This window comes from Capsella rubella, unplaced genomic scaffold (assembly GCF_000375325.1).
Source record: "Capsella rubella cultivar Monte Gargano unplaced genomic scaffold, Caprub1_0 scaffold_3, whole genome shotgun sequence".
NCBI classification, from domain to species: Eukaryota; Viridiplantae; Streptophyta; class Magnoliopsida; order Brassicales; family Brassicaceae; genus Capsella; species Capsella rubella.
This window is the reverse complement of record NW_006238921.1, coordinates 3,088,291-3,107,704: the sequence shown is the minus strand read 5'-3', so window position 1 is coordinate 3,107,704 and position 19,414 is coordinate 3,088,291. Positions and strand designations below refer to the sequence as shown.

At 35.5% G+C, this 19,414-nt stretch overlaps 6 protein-coding genes across 8 annotated transcripts; 2 read left to right on the top strand and 4 right to left on the bottom strand.

Moving 5' to 3' along the window:
- Positions 1 to 1,257: 1,257 nt before the first annotated feature.
- On the bottom strand, positions 1,258 to 3,472 carry LOC17892445 (syncoilin). Its single transcript, XM_006298602.2, has 4 exons — positions 3,076 to 3,472; positions 2,245 to 2,355; positions 2,062 to 2,142; positions 1,258 to 1,606 (listed from the first exon to the last, which is right to left on the bottom strand). The coding sequence occupies exons 1-4, from the start codon at positions 3,343 to 3,345 to the stop codon at positions 1,532 to 1,534; spliced, it is 537 nt and encodes a 178-aa protein (XP_006298664.1). The 5' UTR covers positions 3,346 to 3,472; the 3' UTR covers positions 1,258 to 1,531.
- Positions 3,473 to 7,371: 3,899 nt separating this feature from the next.
- Positions 7,372 to 9,137, bottom strand: LOC17893876. Its single transcript, XM_006298114.2, has 4 exons — positions 8,610 to 9,137; positions 8,153 to 8,220; positions 7,760 to 7,939; positions 7,372 to 7,676 (listed from the first exon to the last, which is right to left on the bottom strand). The coding sequence occupies exons 1-4, from the start codon at positions 9,118 to 9,120 to the stop codon at positions 7,506 to 7,508; spliced, it is 930 nt and encodes a 309-aa protein (XP_006298176.1). The 5' UTR covers positions 9,121 to 9,137; the 3' UTR covers positions 7,372 to 7,505.
- A 61-nt stretch (positions 9,138 to 9,198) lies between these two features.
- Positions 9,199 to 10,794, bottom strand: LOC17892364. 2 transcript variants are annotated; one of them, XM_006298118.2, is made up of 4 exons: positions 10,238 to 10,794; positions 9,892 to 9,959; positions 9,616 to 9,795; positions 9,199 to 9,518 (listed from the first exon to the last, which is right to left on the bottom strand). In XM_006298118.2, exons 1-4 carry the CDS (start codon positions 10,749 to 10,751, stop codon positions 9,348 to 9,350), a joined length of 933 nt encoding a protein of 310 aa, XP_006298180.1. In that variant the 5' UTR covers positions 10,752 to 10,794; the 3' UTR covers positions 9,199 to 9,347. The 2 variants fall into 2 exon arrangements, with proteins under 2 accessions (XP_006298180.1, XP_023641718.1); XM_023785950.1 differs by having other exon boundaries at positions 9,910 to 9,959.
- A 1,328-nt stretch (positions 10,795 to 12,122) lies between these two features.
- LOC17891492 lies at positions 12,123 to 12,691 on the top strand. Its single transcript, XM_006299225.2, has one exon. The coding sequence runs from the start codon at positions 12,169 to 12,171 to the stop codon at positions 12,445 to 12,447; it is 279 nt and encodes a 92-aa protein (XP_006299287.1). The 5' UTR covers positions 12,123 to 12,168; the 3' UTR covers positions 12,448 to 12,691.
- A 906-nt stretch (positions 12,692 to 13,597) lies between these two features.
- On the top strand, positions 13,598 to 16,176 carry LOC17893776 (monodehydroascorbate reductase 3). The gene is made up of 9 exons (XM_006297624.2): positions 13,598 to 13,743; positions 14,018 to 14,089; positions 14,185 to 14,236; positions 14,323 to 14,403; positions 14,493 to 14,611; positions 14,719 to 14,941; positions 15,062 to 15,306; positions 15,407 to 15,547; positions 15,659 to 16,176. The coding sequence occupies exons 1-9, from the start codon at positions 13,690 to 13,692 to the stop codon at positions 15,995 to 15,997; spliced, it is 1,326 nt and encodes a 441-aa protein (XP_006297686.1). The 5' UTR covers positions 13,598 to 13,689; the 3' UTR covers positions 15,998 to 16,176.
- Positions 16,177 to 16,571: 395 nt separating this feature from the next.
- Positions 16,572 to 19,236, bottom strand: LOC17891837 (GDSL esterase/lipase At3g09930). Of its 2 annotated transcripts, none has more exons than XM_006299685.2 (6): positions 18,918 to 19,236; positions 18,631 to 18,831; positions 17,743 to 18,023; positions 17,259 to 17,565; positions 16,958 to 17,174; positions 16,572 to 16,845 (listed from the first exon to the last, which is right to left on the bottom strand). In XM_006299685.2, the coding sequence occupies exons 1-5, from the start codon at positions 18,970 to 18,972 to the stop codon at positions 16,960 to 16,962; spliced, it is 1,059 nt and encodes a 352-aa protein (XP_006299747.1). In that variant the 5' UTR covers positions 18,973 to 19,236; the 3' UTR covers positions 16,572 to 16,845; positions 16,958 to 16,959. The 2 variants fall into 2 exon arrangements, with proteins under 2 accessions (XP_006299747.1, XP_023642308.1); XM_023786540.1 differs by having other exon boundaries at positions 16,951 to 17,174; positions 18,918 to 19,235.
- Between the last annotated feature and the right edge of the window lie 178 nt (positions 19,237 to 19,414).

Below are 19,414 nucleotides of genomic sequence, written 5' to 3'. Positions count from 1 at the left end.
TTTGATAAGTAGAATCATATCCAGACATTATTACTAAACAAACAAACTATTAAACCGAAAAAGAGATCAAGATCAATGCAATTTAACTTCAGTTTTTCTTTTTTTCCATCACTGTATCCATATGTCCAAAAGGCCTTTCTGAGAAAGTTAAAATCCATGGCAAATGGATATTTCTTCGTTTGCTTTTTTTTCTTCATTGTGCCCAATCGAAGACAAATGTGTCATACTGCAATTGCTTTATTTGGTTAATAGAGATTGGATCTAGTGGGCCTAATAACCATTAGAATTATAGGTCTTAATTAACAACAATAAACGTAACGTATCCAGTCCATACCACATTATTTGTAAATTGAGAAATAATGTGGGTTTTACAGAAATGCTCTTGATTCCCTGAGATGTCCAAACCATGATGAGCCTCATAGAGACAAAATCAAAAAGTGTTGAAGAAAAACAAAATTATATTTGTTTTCTTAGATAATAATGTAGTGTGACTGTGTGAGTGATGCTGTTGTATACCACTCAAATAGAAACACGCACTATAGCAAAAGGACTCTTTTTACACTTGTTTAGTTGTTTACTTATTAAGAGAAAAAAAAACTCTTAAATCTTATTCAGAAAACAGAATAATTTTAGAATGTGTACATTTTCAAGAGTTGTCCTCACTATTATTATTAGGATCTCTGTTTTATCTATAAACATTATATTATAGTGTATCTTGTAAGTAATATAATACTCCAAATTAATAAAACATGGGATTATTACAAATTTGGAACTATTTATGCCACATGAATAATCACTGGGGATGCTAATCAAATGGAATAAAAGGCTGCAGAAAATGAATGATTATTCTTATTTTCACTTCTTCTATGATGTTGTTATCTGTGTCTCCCATTGTAATAGCCACATCATAGTATCATAGATCATTTCGTGTCTCATTGATGCACCCTCCCTAGAATAATGAAAACCCATTAAAACGCCTGGTTTATGATTTGTAGTAATATATATAGAATTTGTACGTTTAGTAAATATTATACAAATAAATGTTTTTTTGTCTTCAGAAACATATCATTTTTCTCTAACGGTCATTTGGGAATAGAACCAAATTGGGGAAAGGACAACAGTGATCACGTATGATCCGCCTGATGCCCATCTTTAATCTTTTTCATCTTAACGTACCGTTATAGCAGCAATCTTGTCATTTTTTCTCTTAATCTTTCTACTTTCCCATCAAATAGATTAAAAGTAAAACCAATCAAAAAGAAATAATAAAGAGAAAAGAAATAAAAATAAAGAAGTGTTTAGTTACAAACCTGTCTTGATGAGTATTTTTTTTGAAGTTACTTCCTAAGAAAAACATTACCCTTATAAATTCTCCAAGAAACCCTAACAATGATAATAATAGTAGTAATATAACACACGACGATTATAAAATATAAATTACATTCACCACCACCAAACCTAAAAGTAGAGTTAAAACACTCAGAGAATGATCTCTGTCCCAAGAAGTTTTTCTTCTCTCTTGGATTCAAAGTCAGTGTATGGAATCTATGTTCTTGCTCAGCTCTTCCAGCTTCTTCATTCTCATCTTTTCGCTTTCTCCCACCAACTGCGCATCATTCAAAATTGAAAAGTTGTTAAGTCAAGAACACATATCTAAGTGAAGATAATCGACACAGAACAGAGTGCCACTGGCTTGAAGAGTATGTTCGGTTTACAGACAAGATATTTTAGAAAACGGTAAGAACGATCCATGTAAACTCACAAATACCAGACCGGTCGAAGAACTCAACACCAAAACCCTAAGGATTAAACACTGAATCCGCAAGATCATGAATATGCCTAAAACTATCGGTGTTTGATGCATGTCTTAGAACAGAGCAAGGGGACAATAGTTAGCTTAATGTTTAGCCACACAAGCATGATCATGGGAAAAAATAACCGACAATACAGAACCAGAAACCAGAGAAACACAGAAGAACAACTAGACCAGTTAAACCCAATCATTCAAACCGATCCAAAATGTGAAAGAAAAGAGGTTTGAGCATTTTGTTGACGACTAACCTCCATTAGCTTGGTGATAAGCTGCACCTTCTCCCTATTCTTATCGTTGAATGCTTCAAGAGCTTCTTTGTACTCTCGTTCCTGCACGTTGTGTAAATATACCAGCTTAGCATCTGAGACCTCAACCAAACATATATATGTTGAATACAAGTCAATGGGATTTTGAATATGTTTTGGCCTTACCTTTTTCTGAACCGTATGGCCCAATGGCTTTAATTCTTTGTTGACAGAATCAATCTTCTTCCTGACCAAAGCAACTTCTTTCCTCATGGGATCAGCTAAACCTTCAAGTTCCTGAAATGCAATTTAACCACTGATCATCTTAGTCAACGATATAACATCACCCAGAAGAAGCAAGTGCTTATTTTCAAAGAAAAAAAAGGAAAGATCTTTCCAATCTCTATCAGGGAAAGTGGGTTTTACAAATCTGTGTTACAAAATGTATAAACTTTCACTGTTGTGTATGTCATAAATTGGGAAAAAACTAAGGCTAGGTCCAGATTCATACAACATAACCCAGAAGAAACAAATGGTTCTTTTCACATAAAACTGAATCCACATAGCTTATTTATAGCAAATGGGTTCCACTAGAAATCTAGAAACTTTCACTGTTTATCCTGTGACCCAGCAAATGAAAAACCCTAGAGCCAAAGTGAATCCAGCTTTTCTTGCCATTGATCACTTATTAAGATCCTAAATCCAAACACCAAAAGCCCCAAAATTCGCTCTGCCTAGGGTACAAACCACACCCAAAAAAAAAACGAAGGAAAATAATAATTTTAACTTGAATGCAATTGTCAGATCTTGAAAACTCCAACACTTGGGTCCTACAATTTCCCCTTAAACATGAATTAAATCCACATTTTATACAATTATATAAACCCACAAATGTTCAATTTCGTCTCCCAAACTAAAATTTTCAATAACAAACAAACAAAAAAAAACCAAAATTGAAGCACAATTCTCCAAAAAAAAAAACAGTTTTTAATGATGAAATGATGAAAAAAGAAGTACCTCACGGATCAAAGCAAGACGCTTAGTCTCTTCTTCAACACGACCAAGCTGGGCTTGAACCCTTTCCCTAATCTCCATTTTCTTCTTCTCGATCTCTTCTTCTTTGGCCCTGAAGGCAGACAACGCAGTCCTAGACATCTCCTCGTCTTCCTTGGACATTTGGCTGCTGAAACTCATACTTCCCGACAACTGAGCTCCCAACTGTCGGCTATGCACCGCCGGAGCCACCGTCGTCGGCTGCGACGTCTCTATTGCTTGCATCTCCTTCATATTCACTGAAATCCCCCGCCCTTTCTCTCTCTCGTTATCGATCTCTCTTCCTCTCTGTCTCTCTCTCTCTCTCTAGCTCTGTCTGGTTCTAGATTCTTCTGTGGTAGAGAAAAATGAGCTAAACTGAGCTTTTCTTTTTGAGCCCAGAAATAATGCTCTGATATGAGCATATATACATAAAAAGATAATTATTATATTTTATTATTTGTATAACGGGAACTTTTAATATATTAAAATATTATATTGAACTTATTAATAATATATATATTAAAAAAAAAGGAGATAACAACATAACAGGCCAAAAAAAAGTTATTAGGTGAAATTACGTAACTGCCACCAACAACCGATAGAGGATTTTATTGATTTTGTTTTTTATTTATAAATTTTGTTATAAGAAAAAAGGAAGGAGAATCTCTGATTATTGTAACCGTTGGATCTTTTTTTTGTTATCCGATGAAGGAAGCAAAACCCGGAGGACAGCTCTCTCGTCAGCTGTCGCGTCTTAAACCGTAATATTACCGAACCAAACTAAACCACTTTCTTTATTCTGGTTAACACCATTGGTCCAATTACGACCAAATCTAGATCATTAATTTCGTAAGCTAAACCCTAAATTGTTTCTACTGATGAGAGCATGCGTCATGCTATTTATTTAGTTATTTTCATTTTATCCTCATTTCTTTTAAAACCACATTTATATTTCTTTTTGACCCTTAAAAAACAAACTATGATACTATAATTGATCTTCTTTTTTTTTTGGTATCATCAATCGGTAAGTCAAATAACAAACGTATATACATACGAGAGAATATATCTCAATAGAGATATATCCAATATGCTTATAAATAACAGAAAAATCAAATAGGTTTTGTAAAACAAGGACCGAAACATATATAGATGGTCAAAATTTTGTACATAATTAACGTTGTGCTAATTAATTTGCATTATTCTCTTTGGAAAAAAGGGGGAAAAAAAGTTAGTAATAAGGAAAAAGAGAGAGGAGAAACGTGAAAATGAAGGCAAAGAGCAGTGTAGCCTCTCTCTCTCTCTATCTCTGCCAACGGCTTCAACTACGGGCCTTCGAAGCAAGAATCCTTCTTTCTTTCTTTTTTCTTCACTCTTTTTCCTTTTTTCTCTTAATGGAATTTGCTTTTATGTCAATGTATACTACTATATAAAATTATTCCTCTAAGCTTAGCCCATCATATCAACTCGATATATAAATTAATGATACTCACATTCTTTTAAAAATTGGTAGGGTTTTAAAATCTTGTCCTCATTAGCCAATTTGAATTCTGTTGTTTGTCCCACAAATTAATAGGACAAAGTTGTGTTATTAGTTAGTATCCAAGATTTCAGTTGTTAAGAATTAATGAATCAACTTTTTTTTTTTTTGCAAGGCTTTGTTGTGTTTATTTAGAGTTAGAAAGATAGCTTACCTACTTGTAATTGACATAAAACCATAACCCTATATAATATATTGTTTCACAATGTCTTTATATAGTCTAATAACCAAATCATGTTTTTAGTTTAGTTTATACGGTTTGGTTAATTGAGCTTGATCTGATGAAGTTTTAAAGTTGATATCAAACTGAGCTAATATTGTCAGTTTGTTTGTGACTTCGTTTTTGGAATTAATAAACTTGGGTTGAAGCAAGCAAATGCCAAATCGTTATTAATTATTAATATGATGCAAAAAGCAAAACAAAAATGGTAGATTAGATGTAGGGTGAGGATTGAGAAGACCAAAGACATAGACAAATTAAGGAGTGAGTGATCCTTAGTCGACGTGTGCCCCTCTGCCTCAAAGGACCCACGCCGCCGGTGTTTTTGTGTTATCGCGTGCATCAGATTATCATTTGCCACCCATATGCTTTTTCTTTATATATTCTTTTTTGGATCCCAACTTGTTCTTGTTTTGTAAGTAAATTATAGTACTATATTAAAGAGAAAGAAAAATTGTAACATTCTGATTTCTGAACCAATCTGAATTTCGTTTCGTGTGCATGTGTTCAAATTAGCGAAACAAAACTTATATCGGATAGTAGTGTGTTGAAAGCGTTTGGAAACCCATCGAATACGTCTTATTACATGCTTACACTATTAAAACTTTTATACGTACTACTTGTGCCATTTGTTTTTTATATTGATTCTTGATTTGAATAATCTTAATGGTGATGATTATGAACGTGATTGAGGAAGAGAGGATATCGACTTTATACCTAATTGCCAGCATCAGCACTTAATTAGGATTTGATGGTCTAATGAAGAATGATTTGCTGTCTCTGATCAAAACCTCATATTTTCCATTAAAATCAACAATATGTCTTATGTATGTCTCCCTGTCCATGCCAGATGGTTCTTTTATTTATAACGAGTATATTATTACGAGTAGTTAATTGTAATTATTACGGGATCGTTGTACTTTGTTACGCAATAATCTTCATTAGTTAATGATTTTACAATACTATTAATTATGCCGTAGCAACGTTATTGTTTTTGGCTGAAAGGTACATTATTTATGTACTAATTAGAACATTGCAAAGGAAACAAATGTATATACATACAACTCCAACGGTGGTTTAATACTTAATAGCTAGGGACCAGAATCTTTGGGGATGTCAGTTGGATTAGCGTAACTGCCAAATACACAAAGATATTCGTCCCTTCTTTCTTCTTCGTCCATATGATCAGCACGTCATTGTTTTGTTTATTTTTCTTCGTTAATTACGATGATAGTTAATTAATCATATATATATGGAGATGCATATATATATATATTTATGATAATACTAACAATACTGTTATTTAACAACTAATTTCAGTGAATAAGATAGCCTTTATATATGTTGGTCAACAACTCAATATCATTGATCAACTTATACTGCTCATATATATATATATATTGGTTGCCACAAAAGAATAGTAATAATTATTTGGATTAATAACTCCGACGACTTGATGCAGTTGACAATTTTTTTTTTTTCTTTTTGTACGTTTCACTATAAAAGTTCGGTTTTTCTAGGATTTCGAATTGACTATACTGAGAAATTAACAGTTTATGATCAGTTTAGACCGACTATATATATATTTAGCACAAGTCATTAGTTTTATCTGAAGCTAGGTTTCCATAAACTCAAATGAACGTAGCTTTCTATTTATGTCAAAATTAAATATGAAAATATATACTATACTTTGTTTTGACAAAAACAAATAATAGTCAACGAAACAAATGATCTAGAATCTAGTCTAGAATCTAGATATGCTGTCTGAAAATTCTCTGCTTCGTACCTAAAAAGACTCTGCACATAATATTGTCGTAACTCGTGAATCGTGTGATTAGGGGATTCTCGTGTCAAATTATTTTGTTAAATATATTTAAATGATATATATATATATATATGTACATACACATTCCTTCAGCTGAACTACTAGATTCTGTGTCAACAACCATATTTTAACTGAGGTATATATACACAATCCAGCAAAAAAAATGGTCCAATTCCCACGTTACATAATAACAAAAAAAACAACTTGTATATCTTCTAAAGATCATAGAAAATAAAGTTATTAATTTTGTAGAGCTGGATGTTGCCATTCTGTTTCATGATACAATCAGAATGTATTCGGAAAAAGAAAAATGATTGGTTAATCTTGAGAACAAAATTGAGTTGGATTTTTGGTTATCCGCTGAGGCTTGCGGGAAATGATCGTAAACCAAAAAAGGATTCACGTGAAGCAACCGAAGTAAACACAGCTGTCGTTATTGTTTATAGAGAAAATCAAGTAAGCATGTGTTTGCACATTTCTGACAACTCCTTTTCTTATCTGTCCTTTTTCTCCTTTTTCATCGGTCCCATTTTTATTTCTCAATAGTATTGCTCCTTTCCTAATTAATGGATCCAACTCCAAGTGTGTGTGTGTGTAAAGAAGGAAAAGTTTCGGTTCATCATGTTAATAGAGTGTACGCGCTAGTCTTAGCCAGCTTCATAGATCTGGGCTTACTGGATTTGCCAAGGCTTTAAGTCTGGAAATAAGAGTTGAGCTGTCATAGGCCCATTTATTTCTCTTTCTAAAAGCAAAGAACTGAGTGTAGTGCTAACGCTACAAGCCTACAACAATTATTTTGAAATGACAATTTACTGGATAGATGAATTAACTTAACTAGAAAGATTATCTGTGTCGCGGATAATCTTCTTGGAAGGGAGAACAATTGCTGCCACGGGTTTATCCGGGTATCCACCACCTTCATCGATGATCAGTCTCAGACCATCGATGTGAAGCTTCCCATGGTGCCCACTAACAACAACAGTATGTTTATCATCCAGCTCCTGAAGAATGTTTCAGATTTTAAAAGAGATTTCAAAACTGAGGCAAAAACTTTACAAAAATTTTGGCTCATTCAGTGGCTTACCTGTGGGATGTCCCAAACATTTTTCCGACCACTTAGATGTTGTACTTTGGAAATGCTTGTGTCTTTAGCTCTCAAGAGCTTTAGTTGTTCTTCTACATTATCCCCTTTCTCTAAACCAGCATGTACGGCAATCAACTTACAATGCTTAAGCCCATCCTCTGTTTCTATACAAACATCATCCTGCAATAGAATTTACCAAATGGATTGTTACTACTATAAACTTTCAAACGATTATGCTTATACCTGCTATAACATACATTGCTGTAACTTTCTAATTGGTTGCACGAGATATATTGGTAAGTCCACAGTTGAGTTTTTATGCTTTTATAACCATTCGAAATCCGTTCCTACAAACATCATGGTATAAATATGGTAGGAGAAAAGAGCCATTACCTCTTCATGGACCCATACCATATTGGTCAAGAAATTCTTGTGACTCTCTGGCACTGCCTTCATCAAATCTACCAAGAAATAAAACATACAAGTTTCACTACCAATACCAAAGAGATCCCAAAACAGTTTCAAAATGCCATAGATTCACCAGCAGATAGGTGAGAATCACAAGAACATGTAAACTCCAAACCGAGAAAGATCCAATTTTTAGCCAACCAAATTGCTCTATATTGAAATGTAAAGAGATCTAATCATAGCCAGACCACCAAATTCACAAAGATACTTGAGATGAAACCACTATTTATAAACTATAACTAGCTAGAAGAAGGTGTAGCAGAGAATTGTAATGTGTACAGATTCAATCACTGCTTAATCACCAAAACTCAAAATAACCTTTCAAGCAATAGCTTAATCAGAGACTATGAAGAACCAAGACGACACTGATTGAGAATTATACCAGAAGATCCATGAGGAACACCATAAGATTCGAAAGTCGATCCAGCATCGTAAATAGATCCCTTATAAGGCATCCCTTTCACAGAATTGAATTGAGCCTTAATTTTACCAGCCCATCTCCGACCTTGGAGATGCATATCCTCGAACCCTTCACCTCGGTACCATCCTTCTCTCTCCTCGCTACCGGCGTACTCCTTCCACGTATCCTTCAAATCAGACCCATCTGAAGGACGGGGCAGCAAACCCAAGAATCCAGAGAAGGCGAAGTCATGGTTACCGGCGAGAAAGACGTGAGTTTGATCGGGATGTTTCTCCGGCAGAGAGATTAAAAAGTCGATGACTTTCCGGGTCTCGGGTCCACGATCACAGTAATCGCCGAGGAATATGACAAGAGCTGTGTTGAAATCTGATGGGTCGACGGCAGATTGAAGATTAAGCCAGAGGTTACTGAGCTTCGAGATGTATCCATGGATGTCTCCGACGCAGATCACCGTTCGTGGTTTTTGCGCCATTAGTCTCTGTTCTTTGAGAATTGAAATGATAATGTATTAGTGGGCTCTATGGGCCTTTGGTTTATATATATGTTTCAAAATAATAATCTTGTCTTTGGTCGTCTATTATTCAGGTGGTTCATACATAAGCTAACAACATGCACAATTTCAATCTTTAACTCACTGAATTATTGAGAGGAATACATGTAAACGTAATTCTCTATTGATTAATGAATATAACAAGATAGTTAATTGGAGATATCATCGGTGTCACGGATAATCTTCTTAGAAGGAAGAGCAATTGCAGCCAAAGGTTTATCAGCATATCCACCGCCTTCATCGATGATCAGTCTCAAGCCATCGATATAAAGTTTCCCGTGGTGGCCGCTGACAACAATAGTCTGTTTATCATCCAGTTCCTGAAGAATGTTTCGGAGAAAACAACATTATACAAAGAGATTTCAAAACTGAGCAATATCTTAATTAATACAAGTTTGGTTCTTCAGATGTGTTCACCTGTGGGATGTCCCAAACGGTTTTCCGACCAACTAGAGGTTGTATCCTTGGGATGCTTGTGTCTTTAGCTCTCAATAATTCGAGCTGTTCTTCCACGTTATTCCCTTTCTCTAAACCAGCATGTACGGCGATCAACTTACAATGCTTAAGCCCTTCTTCTGTTTCTATACAAACATCATCCTGCAATAGTATTTACCAAATATGGACACATGAACACTATGACTACACATGCAATTTTTCCCGCGTGTGAAGCTTATACCCGCTAAGAGCTTTTACCTCTTCATGGACCCATACCATATTGGTCAAGAAGTTCTTGTGACTCTCCGGTACAGCATACATCAAATCTATAAAGTAAAAATAAATGATTTTAGGAAAACGAACAAGTTTCAAAATCAAATATACAGAACGCTCCCATAGAGTTTTAAAATGTCATGATTTCACCAACACAAAGATGAGGACATGGAAACTAAACCAAAGATCCAATCATTGTCTAATCACCAAATTCAGAGTATATATATATCGTTTGAAGTAAATTCACAGTTTCCGCCACATGCAAACAACTATGTATTTAAAACTCTAAGTCTATAACCATAGAAAAGAGTCAATAGAGAATTAATTATACCAGAAGATCCATGAGGAACCCCATAGGATTCAAAAGTCGACGCAGCATCGTATATGGATCCATTATACACCACCCCATACGCTGAATAATCGAACTGAACCCTAATATTGCCCGCCCATCTCCTACTTTTGAGATGCATATCCTCGAACCCTTCACCTTTATACCACCCTTCTCTCTCCTCACTCTTAGAGTACTCTTTCCACGTTTCCTCGAAACCAGACCCATCTAAAGGACGAGGTAGCAAACCCAAGAACCCAGCAAAAGCGAAGTCGTGGTTCCCGGCCAGAAATACATGCGTCTGATTAGGATGTTTCTCGGGCAGAGAGATCAAGAAGTCGATGACTTTTCGAGTCTCCGGTCCACGATCGCAGTAGTCGCCGAGGAATATGACGAGTGCTGAGCTGAAATCTGACTTAAGAGCCGATTGAAGATTAAGCCAGAGTTTACTGAGCATCGAGATGTTTCCATGGATGTCTCCGACGCAGATCACAGTTCGTGGTTTTTGGGACATCATTAGTCTTGTCTTTGTTTCTTGTGATGCAATCAATCCTGTGCTCGACTCAAACATTGTCAACAAAAGTCAACTGTTTCGACGGTTCTGTTTTCACATGTAAGTCATCTTAGCCGTCAAAATATCCACGTGTAACAGATCGTACGGTTTAAAGTCCTTTGACAGTTCGCTTTCCTCGATCTATTTAATGATTACTAAATTGACTTTTTCTTTTTTTTGGGTATTCATTAATAAAAAGGACTAATTAAAGGTGGTGTCAAGGATCATTATTCATTCACGTTACTACTACTAAAGCATCATGTTAAACTCGTTGAGCATTCGGTTTTTCACGTCAACACGTTTTTGATATTTGTTGTGCTTGTGGAGTTTTATGAGCAAAAAAAAAACGAAACGCGGATGATACATGTGTATGGTACATGCATGCGTAACTAACATAAAAAGTTTAACAAGATACATCATGCCATCTCTGAGAAAATTCCTAATTGTATATTATCTCAAATTTTTAAATCATTCAATCATTTAGTGGTTCAAAGCTAATATGTTTTTGGTAGTATAAAGCGTATGTTTATATTTGTGGTTGGCTACTTTTGCATTATTAGCCTCAGCGTAGTGGAAAGTTGAAACATCAGAAAGAGTCAAATGACATTATTAGCATTGATTAGTCGAGACCGGTCTGGTTAAGAGCATACGCAAAGGGACAAATTTTGCGAGGTTAAGTAAACAAAACTTATAAAAGAGCATAATTTTATTTTATTTTGGCTTGGGGTATCTGAAATCATTGGAACTCCCTGAGTCATGATCCCTCTAGCTTCAATTCACCTCTCCAATTTATTAACTTCTCTTAAGTTTTCCGGTTTAATCAAACACAGTACGTAAAGATATTTATGTAAAAATTAAATATAACATTATTAGACGAAATGTGGCATGGTATAATTGGAAAAAGACGGTGACGTGCATATTAGACGGCCAGTAATATTCATGATTATGAATTTTCATAATTACGTATATCGATCTCCTTCTTAATTAACTAGGCACGCAATTCCATTCACATGCTAAATGATATGTTCTTTTTAAAGGACTCTTCACCAAACGCTACTTACTTACAAATTTATTACTCCATATACATCATCTTTTCCCCTTTGCGGTATTGTTCTTAATCACAAATCTCTTCAGTCATTAATTAAAACCCAATTCATTCCCCCTTATTCCTTCCTTAACCGAACTCGTGAGTTGGCAAGCATATATAAATGTTATTAATGGTATGTATATTTTAATTGTTCCTTTTACTTCATGTAATGTGTCCTTTCTTTCTCTTCACGTAATTATTCACACGGTAGCTCTCTCTTCTCTCTTTATATATATATAAACGCACAAGCAACACCATCGATCATAAACAAGAAAGAAAGAGAGAGAGAGAGAGATGGGAAAGGTGAGTTGGCTTCTTAACTTACTTAATCATGCCAACAAGCAAGAAAGTGTTGAGACTCTCGACAAAAACGGTGTCTTAATGGCCTCAAGCAGTGGATTCAAGATGCCTTTGCATTACCCAAGATACACAAAGGAGGACTACAAGGAGATGGAAGAGTGGAGATTGGATCTGCTTCTTTCGGACTACGGACTTCTTGCCTTCCATGACAATACCCTCCATGAGAAGCGAGCTTTTGCTATGGAAACTTTTTTGTGGCTTCATCACCCGTAATTTCATCTCTTATATTTATCTTCTTTTACATTACGTAAGAGTACTAATGGAGATTGTAGTGATACGGGAGCCGAAGACATGAAAGAAACCGCCATCAGTCTATACCCAAAATATGTCACAAGAAGATTTCAACGTATCTTTAAGTTCTCACTACTTTTATGTTGTGTATATAAGCTTAGCTTTGGATTTTGCATATATGAATCTTCAATTCAATAAAATATAGTTTTACCGCTTGTCATTGTAACAAGAAAGCTCATTTAGCATGATTCATCTGCATCTCCACCCCTAATCTCTCTTGGCTAGTCAGTCTCTTTGTTCTCGCCATTATGGTAGTCCCTTGTCCGTGTGAATTGGAGTACTTCTTCCAAACCATCACCGAGGAAGCAAGTTTTAAAAGTAACATCACAATGAAAAATAAACATTTAAAAATTGTTTTTTTAGGATTTGGCTAAGCACAGTTTTTCTTTCTTCATTTTACATTTAAATATTGGTAGTGAGCAGCGAAAATGTTGCTTGCAATTATTTCAACTTTGTAATAATGCTCACGAACTTATCCCACTAAAAGTAGTCATATATACCTACACCAAATAATGTGCCTAAATAAAGTAATTATATACAATACTATAGTATTAAAGATCATTGAGATTTGAGCTAATGACGCCAATGAAATTGAGATTTGAGCTAATAACGCCAATGAAAATTTTAATTTATAGTATTCAATATCTGACACTCTAAATCTGAAAAGATATGATTAACTACATAATAGTATTCAATATAAAGTTTGTACCAACCAAATAGCAGACACGTTTTTATAACAAATAATTTTTGATTTTTTAAGAGTAAAATAACTTATTTTTGTTCGTCGTTATAGGAGACGACTGACAATTCGAACGTGATATATACATTTTTTCATGTGAGTTAGCCAGCAGGTCGTCTCTTCCGGATTATAAATTTATAATAACTAATATTAGGAACGTTAAAGGTGTGGATGATACAATATAATAGTCTAGTTTCTTTTCCAATATATATGATTATTATATATATCATCCACTAATACATAATAATCATATGAAATTAATCAACATGGCTTAAACAAGTGGAGTCAGATTAGTCCAATACCGACACCTAGACTGGAGAGCCTCATCCGTCTCCCCACTCCACTATATATAAAAGGTCTCGAGTCACTTTCCCATTAACATATATACCAAACAAAGAAACTGAGAAAGAAGTTTTTATTCATCAATGGCGGAAGAGAAGAGCTACAAGTACGTGATCATTGGAGGTGGCGTTGCCGGCGTAAGTACAATTGATTGCTTTTCTCCATTTATTTTTTGTTAACAGCATATACACAACACAAGTTAACAGCATAACACAAATACAAAAGAGTAGATTATATGTCTTAGTCCAACATATTTTTTTCTTTTAAAACTTCTAAGAGGTTTTTCACCTAGATCTGTACATCATTTCAAGCCTTGTACTAGAGCATTTTATTTTTATTTACTTGATCGCATTGTTTATACTTTGCATTGACTTTTTTTTTTTTTTTTTTTTTGGCATTTGGGAATAACAGGGTTATGCGGCGAGAGAGTTTAAGAAGCAGGGTCTAAAGCCTGGTGAACTAGCAATCATTTCCAGGGAAGCTGTACGTTTTTCACTCTTATGAGTGTCTAGTCTGAAAACTGATTTTTGAAGTAGTCCATATATAACCATGTTTTGTTTGGTGTGTTTTCAAAATAGGTGTCTCCTTTTGAGCGTCCTGAACTGACCAAGGTATATATCGACCTCTCAGGTAAAACCTTTTAACATACATCTCTGTCGTCAATAGATAACTTTGATTTGCTACAACGTTTTGTTTAACTTGGATCACCATTACAGTCAACCCGACCCTTGCGAGTATCTATTGCTGTGCTGGAACTGGAGAAGAGAAGCAGTACCCTCATTGGTACAAACAGAATGGTAATCTTTTGGGTTTTTTCTCCAAGAAATCTTGGTGATTAATTTCACTCTCGCAATGTTTCTGAGTTTTTATTTATTTTATTTTACAGGGATTGATCTAATTGTAAGCACAGAGATAGTCAAAGCAGATCTTGCTTCCAAGACACTTGTTAGTGATGATGGAACAATTTACAAGTACCAAACTTTGCTAATTGCTACCGGTTCTACTGTGAGCACAATACTTTTGATCTCTTCCATTTTCTCTCTTTCTCTTTTTTTACGTTCTGTAAGTTCCTGTCGTGACTTATCTCAAGAAAATCTAATGGTATTTTGCAGTGCATAAGATTGGCAGAACATGGCATCCCAGAAGCAGATGTTAAGAATATATTCTACCTAAGAGAAATCGATGATAATGATGAGCTTTCGTTAGCTATGGAACTATATGTGCAAAAGGGACAGGCCGTGGTCATTGGCGGCGGTTTCTTATCCCTTGAGATGAGTTCTTCTCTAAAGGCTAATAACCATGAAGTGACTATGGTTTTTCCAGAACCTTGGATTCGTAAGTTTGATTCTTAACAAAAACATTGTAGCTAAATATAATTACACTGGACCTAGTAAGTTCATTTCAAGATGCTAATTAAGAGTTATGGACTCGTTTTTATTTTCCTCTGTTTTATAGTGAACCGGTTTTTCACCCCTGAGATGTCTGCATTCTATGAGGGTTACTTAATCAACAAGGGAATCAAAATCATTAAGGGAACTGCAGTCACCGGATTTAACACCAACTCGGATGGAGTGGTCACGGAGGTGAAACTAGATGACGGAACAACCCTAGATGCTAACATTGTGGTCGCCGGTGTTGGTGCTAAACCGGCCACCTCACTCTTCAAGGGCCAAATTGAAGAGCTGAATGGTGGATTAAAGGTTTGTCCATTTCTTTATATATAACAAAAGAAACAGAGCTCTTGTTAATTAACATATGAGTAGTGATTAATGTAACGATGATTCCTTATCATTATTGTAGACTGATGGGTTCTTCAAAACAAGCGTCCCTGACGTATACGCACTTGGAGATGTAGCCACATTCCCCATGAAAATGTATGGCGAGATGAGGCGTGTTGAACATGCTGACAATGCTCGCAAATCTGCTGGACATGCAGTCAAAGTAGGAGCCTTTACCAGCTTGTCTCTATAATCAAATTGTACCAAACCTCTTTTGAGCTACCTAACGACATGAACTAATGATGTGTATCTCTCTATATGTGGTTCTTTGCAGGCAATCAAAGCAGCTGAGGAAGGGAAAACTGTCCCAGATTACGATTATCTTCCCTATTTCTACTCTCGGTTTTTCGATCTCTCGTGGCAATTCTATGGGGACAACGTTGGAGAATCTGTAATGTTTGGAGATACTGACCCGAAATCTCCAAAGCCTAAGTTTGGAACGTATTGGGTTAAAGATGGGAGAGTAGTTGGAGTGTTTCTCGAAGGAGGGGCTCCAGAGGAATACAAGGCCATTGCTGAAGTAGCACGGGCGCAACCTTCCGTTGAGAGTCTTGACGTGTTATCCAAGGAAGGTCTTTCTTTCGCCACCAAGTTTTATAGCACCACTCTTTGAGACATTTGGGGTCTTGTTTGGTACAAGTCAGATTGCTGCAACAATTAATATCTCCCCTTGTCCTTTGATTTCATGTCGAGCCCCTTTTTATATTTGGGTATAATAATTTCATAATAATGTATTTTATGGTTTTATCGAATCATTGGATTTTAAGTTCTTACAATATTCGATTCATGATAGCAGTTCAGTTCCCGATGCACATGAGCACATGGCATTTTTCCATGCTTTTGATTAAACTTAATTTGAGTCGCACCAAATACAAATCATGGTTGGTGAATTTTATTTTTATAATTTGTGTCAAATATCATTCATTGAACCCAACTTAAACTTACTACCAAATCACAACACCCTATTATAATAATTTTAAGGCAATTAGTTCTCACGATATGCTTTATCGAATAATACCCCAGTCACAATCTCAATCTTCGAAACCCGAATCTCCTTCTTTATCAAAACCCATAAAAATCTATCCAACTTTTGTGTGCGTGTGTGTAGGAGTGATAAAAATTGGATCTTGGTATTGGTTACGGACATAGAACATGTGGGATTTGTCGATTTCGATGCAGAACTGATATATAAAAAAATTTGGAACGTGGTGTGTAGTTTTCTATGTTGCATCTAGTCTAAATACATTGACCAGTCCTTTTCTTCTCTCTGAGTATATATATTATAGGCTTCTAAAGTCTCAACTTACCAATTTAAGAACAGCTTGTGATTTAACATGATCATAAAACAGAATATTAAAAATATTCTTATAACCACTGCTTTTATATATCCATGACTTCGACGACGTTCCTCATAATATGCACCATATAACCATTGAGGGCTTGACTTGAAACCCTTCTTCACTAGAAAGACTCCGATACAAAATGCATGTTAGAAAGACAATTTCCAGAGGTGAAGGACGAGGTGGAATCACAGAGACATCAAAAAGGAAAACATTATTGACGTACATCTTACTCTTAAATCCAAACGTCTTTGAGACTTTTGTGTAAAACCGAGTAAACAGATCTCCATCCTTCTTCGCTCGGATGAAAGATGTCCCAAAAGAAGGCACCCTTTGGATCTTCACAAACTTTGTACTTCTTCTCACTTTTCTCGTCCACGTTTGAACAATCGTGTTTGCTGTCAATCCCGACACAACACGGTTCCAACGGGTTCCCGAACCTCATTGCACCTGAGCGATTCACAAACCTTTATGATATGTTGATCAAAAAGGAAGAAATTACATTTTAGGTTTTTTTTTTTTTTTTGGGTTTACCCGGTTCCGATCCTTTGTTCTTGAAAACGGTCAAGAAGGCGTTGTAGTGATCAATGACGACGAAAGTGGATGGCTTGGTCTCACTGTTAAGCCTGGAGATGGCTTTGTGCAGAAAAAAGTTGTGAAGGTTCGTTGATATGTTATCTGTGGCGTTGCAACGTTGGAATGAAGTAAAGACGGTGACGCTAGGGAGGCATCCAAGTGGCTGCATTGAAGTAATCGCTATCTTCTTCACTCCTAACTTGTAGATGCGTCTCGCGTTTACCTCTATTTGATCAACGACTTGCTTTATGAATGCCGGTAACTCCTGCAAGATACAAATTTGGCTTTACTTTTGTATTTCATGTTTACGTTTACAGTTTCTAACAAAATTTATATCTTATATTATTAGACTTAGATATAGACTACATACAAGTGTGTGCTAATATTTTCATATGAAACTATGGGACTAGACAAAAATAAAATATAGTGTTTAATTACTTACGGTCAATGGGCGTTGTAGGGCTATGAATGTGCCGTAGTCGTTGCCGGCGACGCTAATGAGAGCGAGGGAGGAGGGGAGATCGGAGGGAGAGTAGATATTGCCGGCGGCGACGACACGTTGGAAATAATCAATCTGAGTTGTCATGTTTGGCAGTGGATTGTCTTTAGTCGTAAAGACTCCTGTTCCTCCGTATGCATAATTCATCCCATACGATAGCCGTTCCTTTCCCGCGTAACCCTTCCACGTGTATGGGATCGGTGACTTTATCCCCATGTATCTTGCTGAACACACGGCCAAAAAAGATTGGTGTCAAAATTCAAAATTTATTCAAAACTTTATAACTGCTCAAAATTAATAACTCGTAACGGCAAATAATGTATAGGTTTTAAAAAAACAAAAATAAAAATATAATGTGTAGATCAAGTTTGTAAGCCATTTATTTGACCTTCAGAGAAGCTAATTTAATCAATTAAGGTAATTTCTTGATTTCTTTTCGATTTTTAAAGCTTTCTGCGATTCAAAAGATGATTTTAAAAAAATAACTCATAATATTCAAAAAAAATTGAGCAGTTTCTTATTTTTTTTTTTTTTACTTAAAAAAAAAATACTAAATCTAAAACAAAACCATACCTAACGAATTTTCTAGTGTATATGTAACAAACTTATATCTCAACGTCAGCATTATGATAGCTAGTAACAACATACTCATACGTTTTTTCCTTAATAGATATAGGATGGTAATCTACGTAACCTAACAAACCAGTATGGCCGCAGCCCATAATGTAGGGTTTGTTAGTGTTGGTGTTGAATTTGGTGGCCGATTCACACCATCAACATCCTCATTTATTGTGACCAAGGAAAAAAGTGTGTGTGTGTGTGAGAGAGAACCTAGAAAATCGGTGGCGACACGACCATCGGAGAAACGACCGGAGGGTTTCTGTGGGAAAGTGATGCCGTAAGGAATTTTCCAAGAATCGGAGAGAGACTTCCTTATGTTTCCCGTGTCTACATAGGAATCTCCGAATACGAACAGCCTGTTCGGTCTCAAGCTCCCTAAGTTACTATGCTGAAGGTGATCCGATTCAGCACCTTTAAAACATTAAACATTAGTAAGAGTATCGGAGAGTCCATTTATGTGATTAAGAGCTTTTTAGATGAATATGAGTATAGTTTACCTAAGAAGAAATATGAGAAGAGAAAGAAAGAGATAAATAGATTTAGAGACTCCATTGTTGTTGAGGTATCAGATTCAGACCAAGAGGCTTTTGTGTGTGTGCATGCGTGTGTGTGTTGTTGTGATAAAGTACGGAAAGTGGAGCGAAATGAGGAAGAAGAATAAGTATATATGTGGTGGGGATAAGTTTGAGGAGAGGCCAATTGTGAACTTTATTATTTTTATCACTTACACATTGTCTTTTTTGGCTTTGTAGTGACAATTACCAAAAGAGATTTAAAAAAGAAAAGTTGAGACCGACGATTTGGTCAACTGAACAAAAGTTTAGAGCTTTCACATATATTTGTAAAATTGTGAAAGCCTATATTATAAGCATTTCCTGTTTTAATTTTTGTATAATATAAAAATCATAATGTTAACGAATTGACATATATATTATTAGTTTTTTAATCAAGAAATGATTAAGACCATATACTAAATGGAGCGCACGTCTAGACG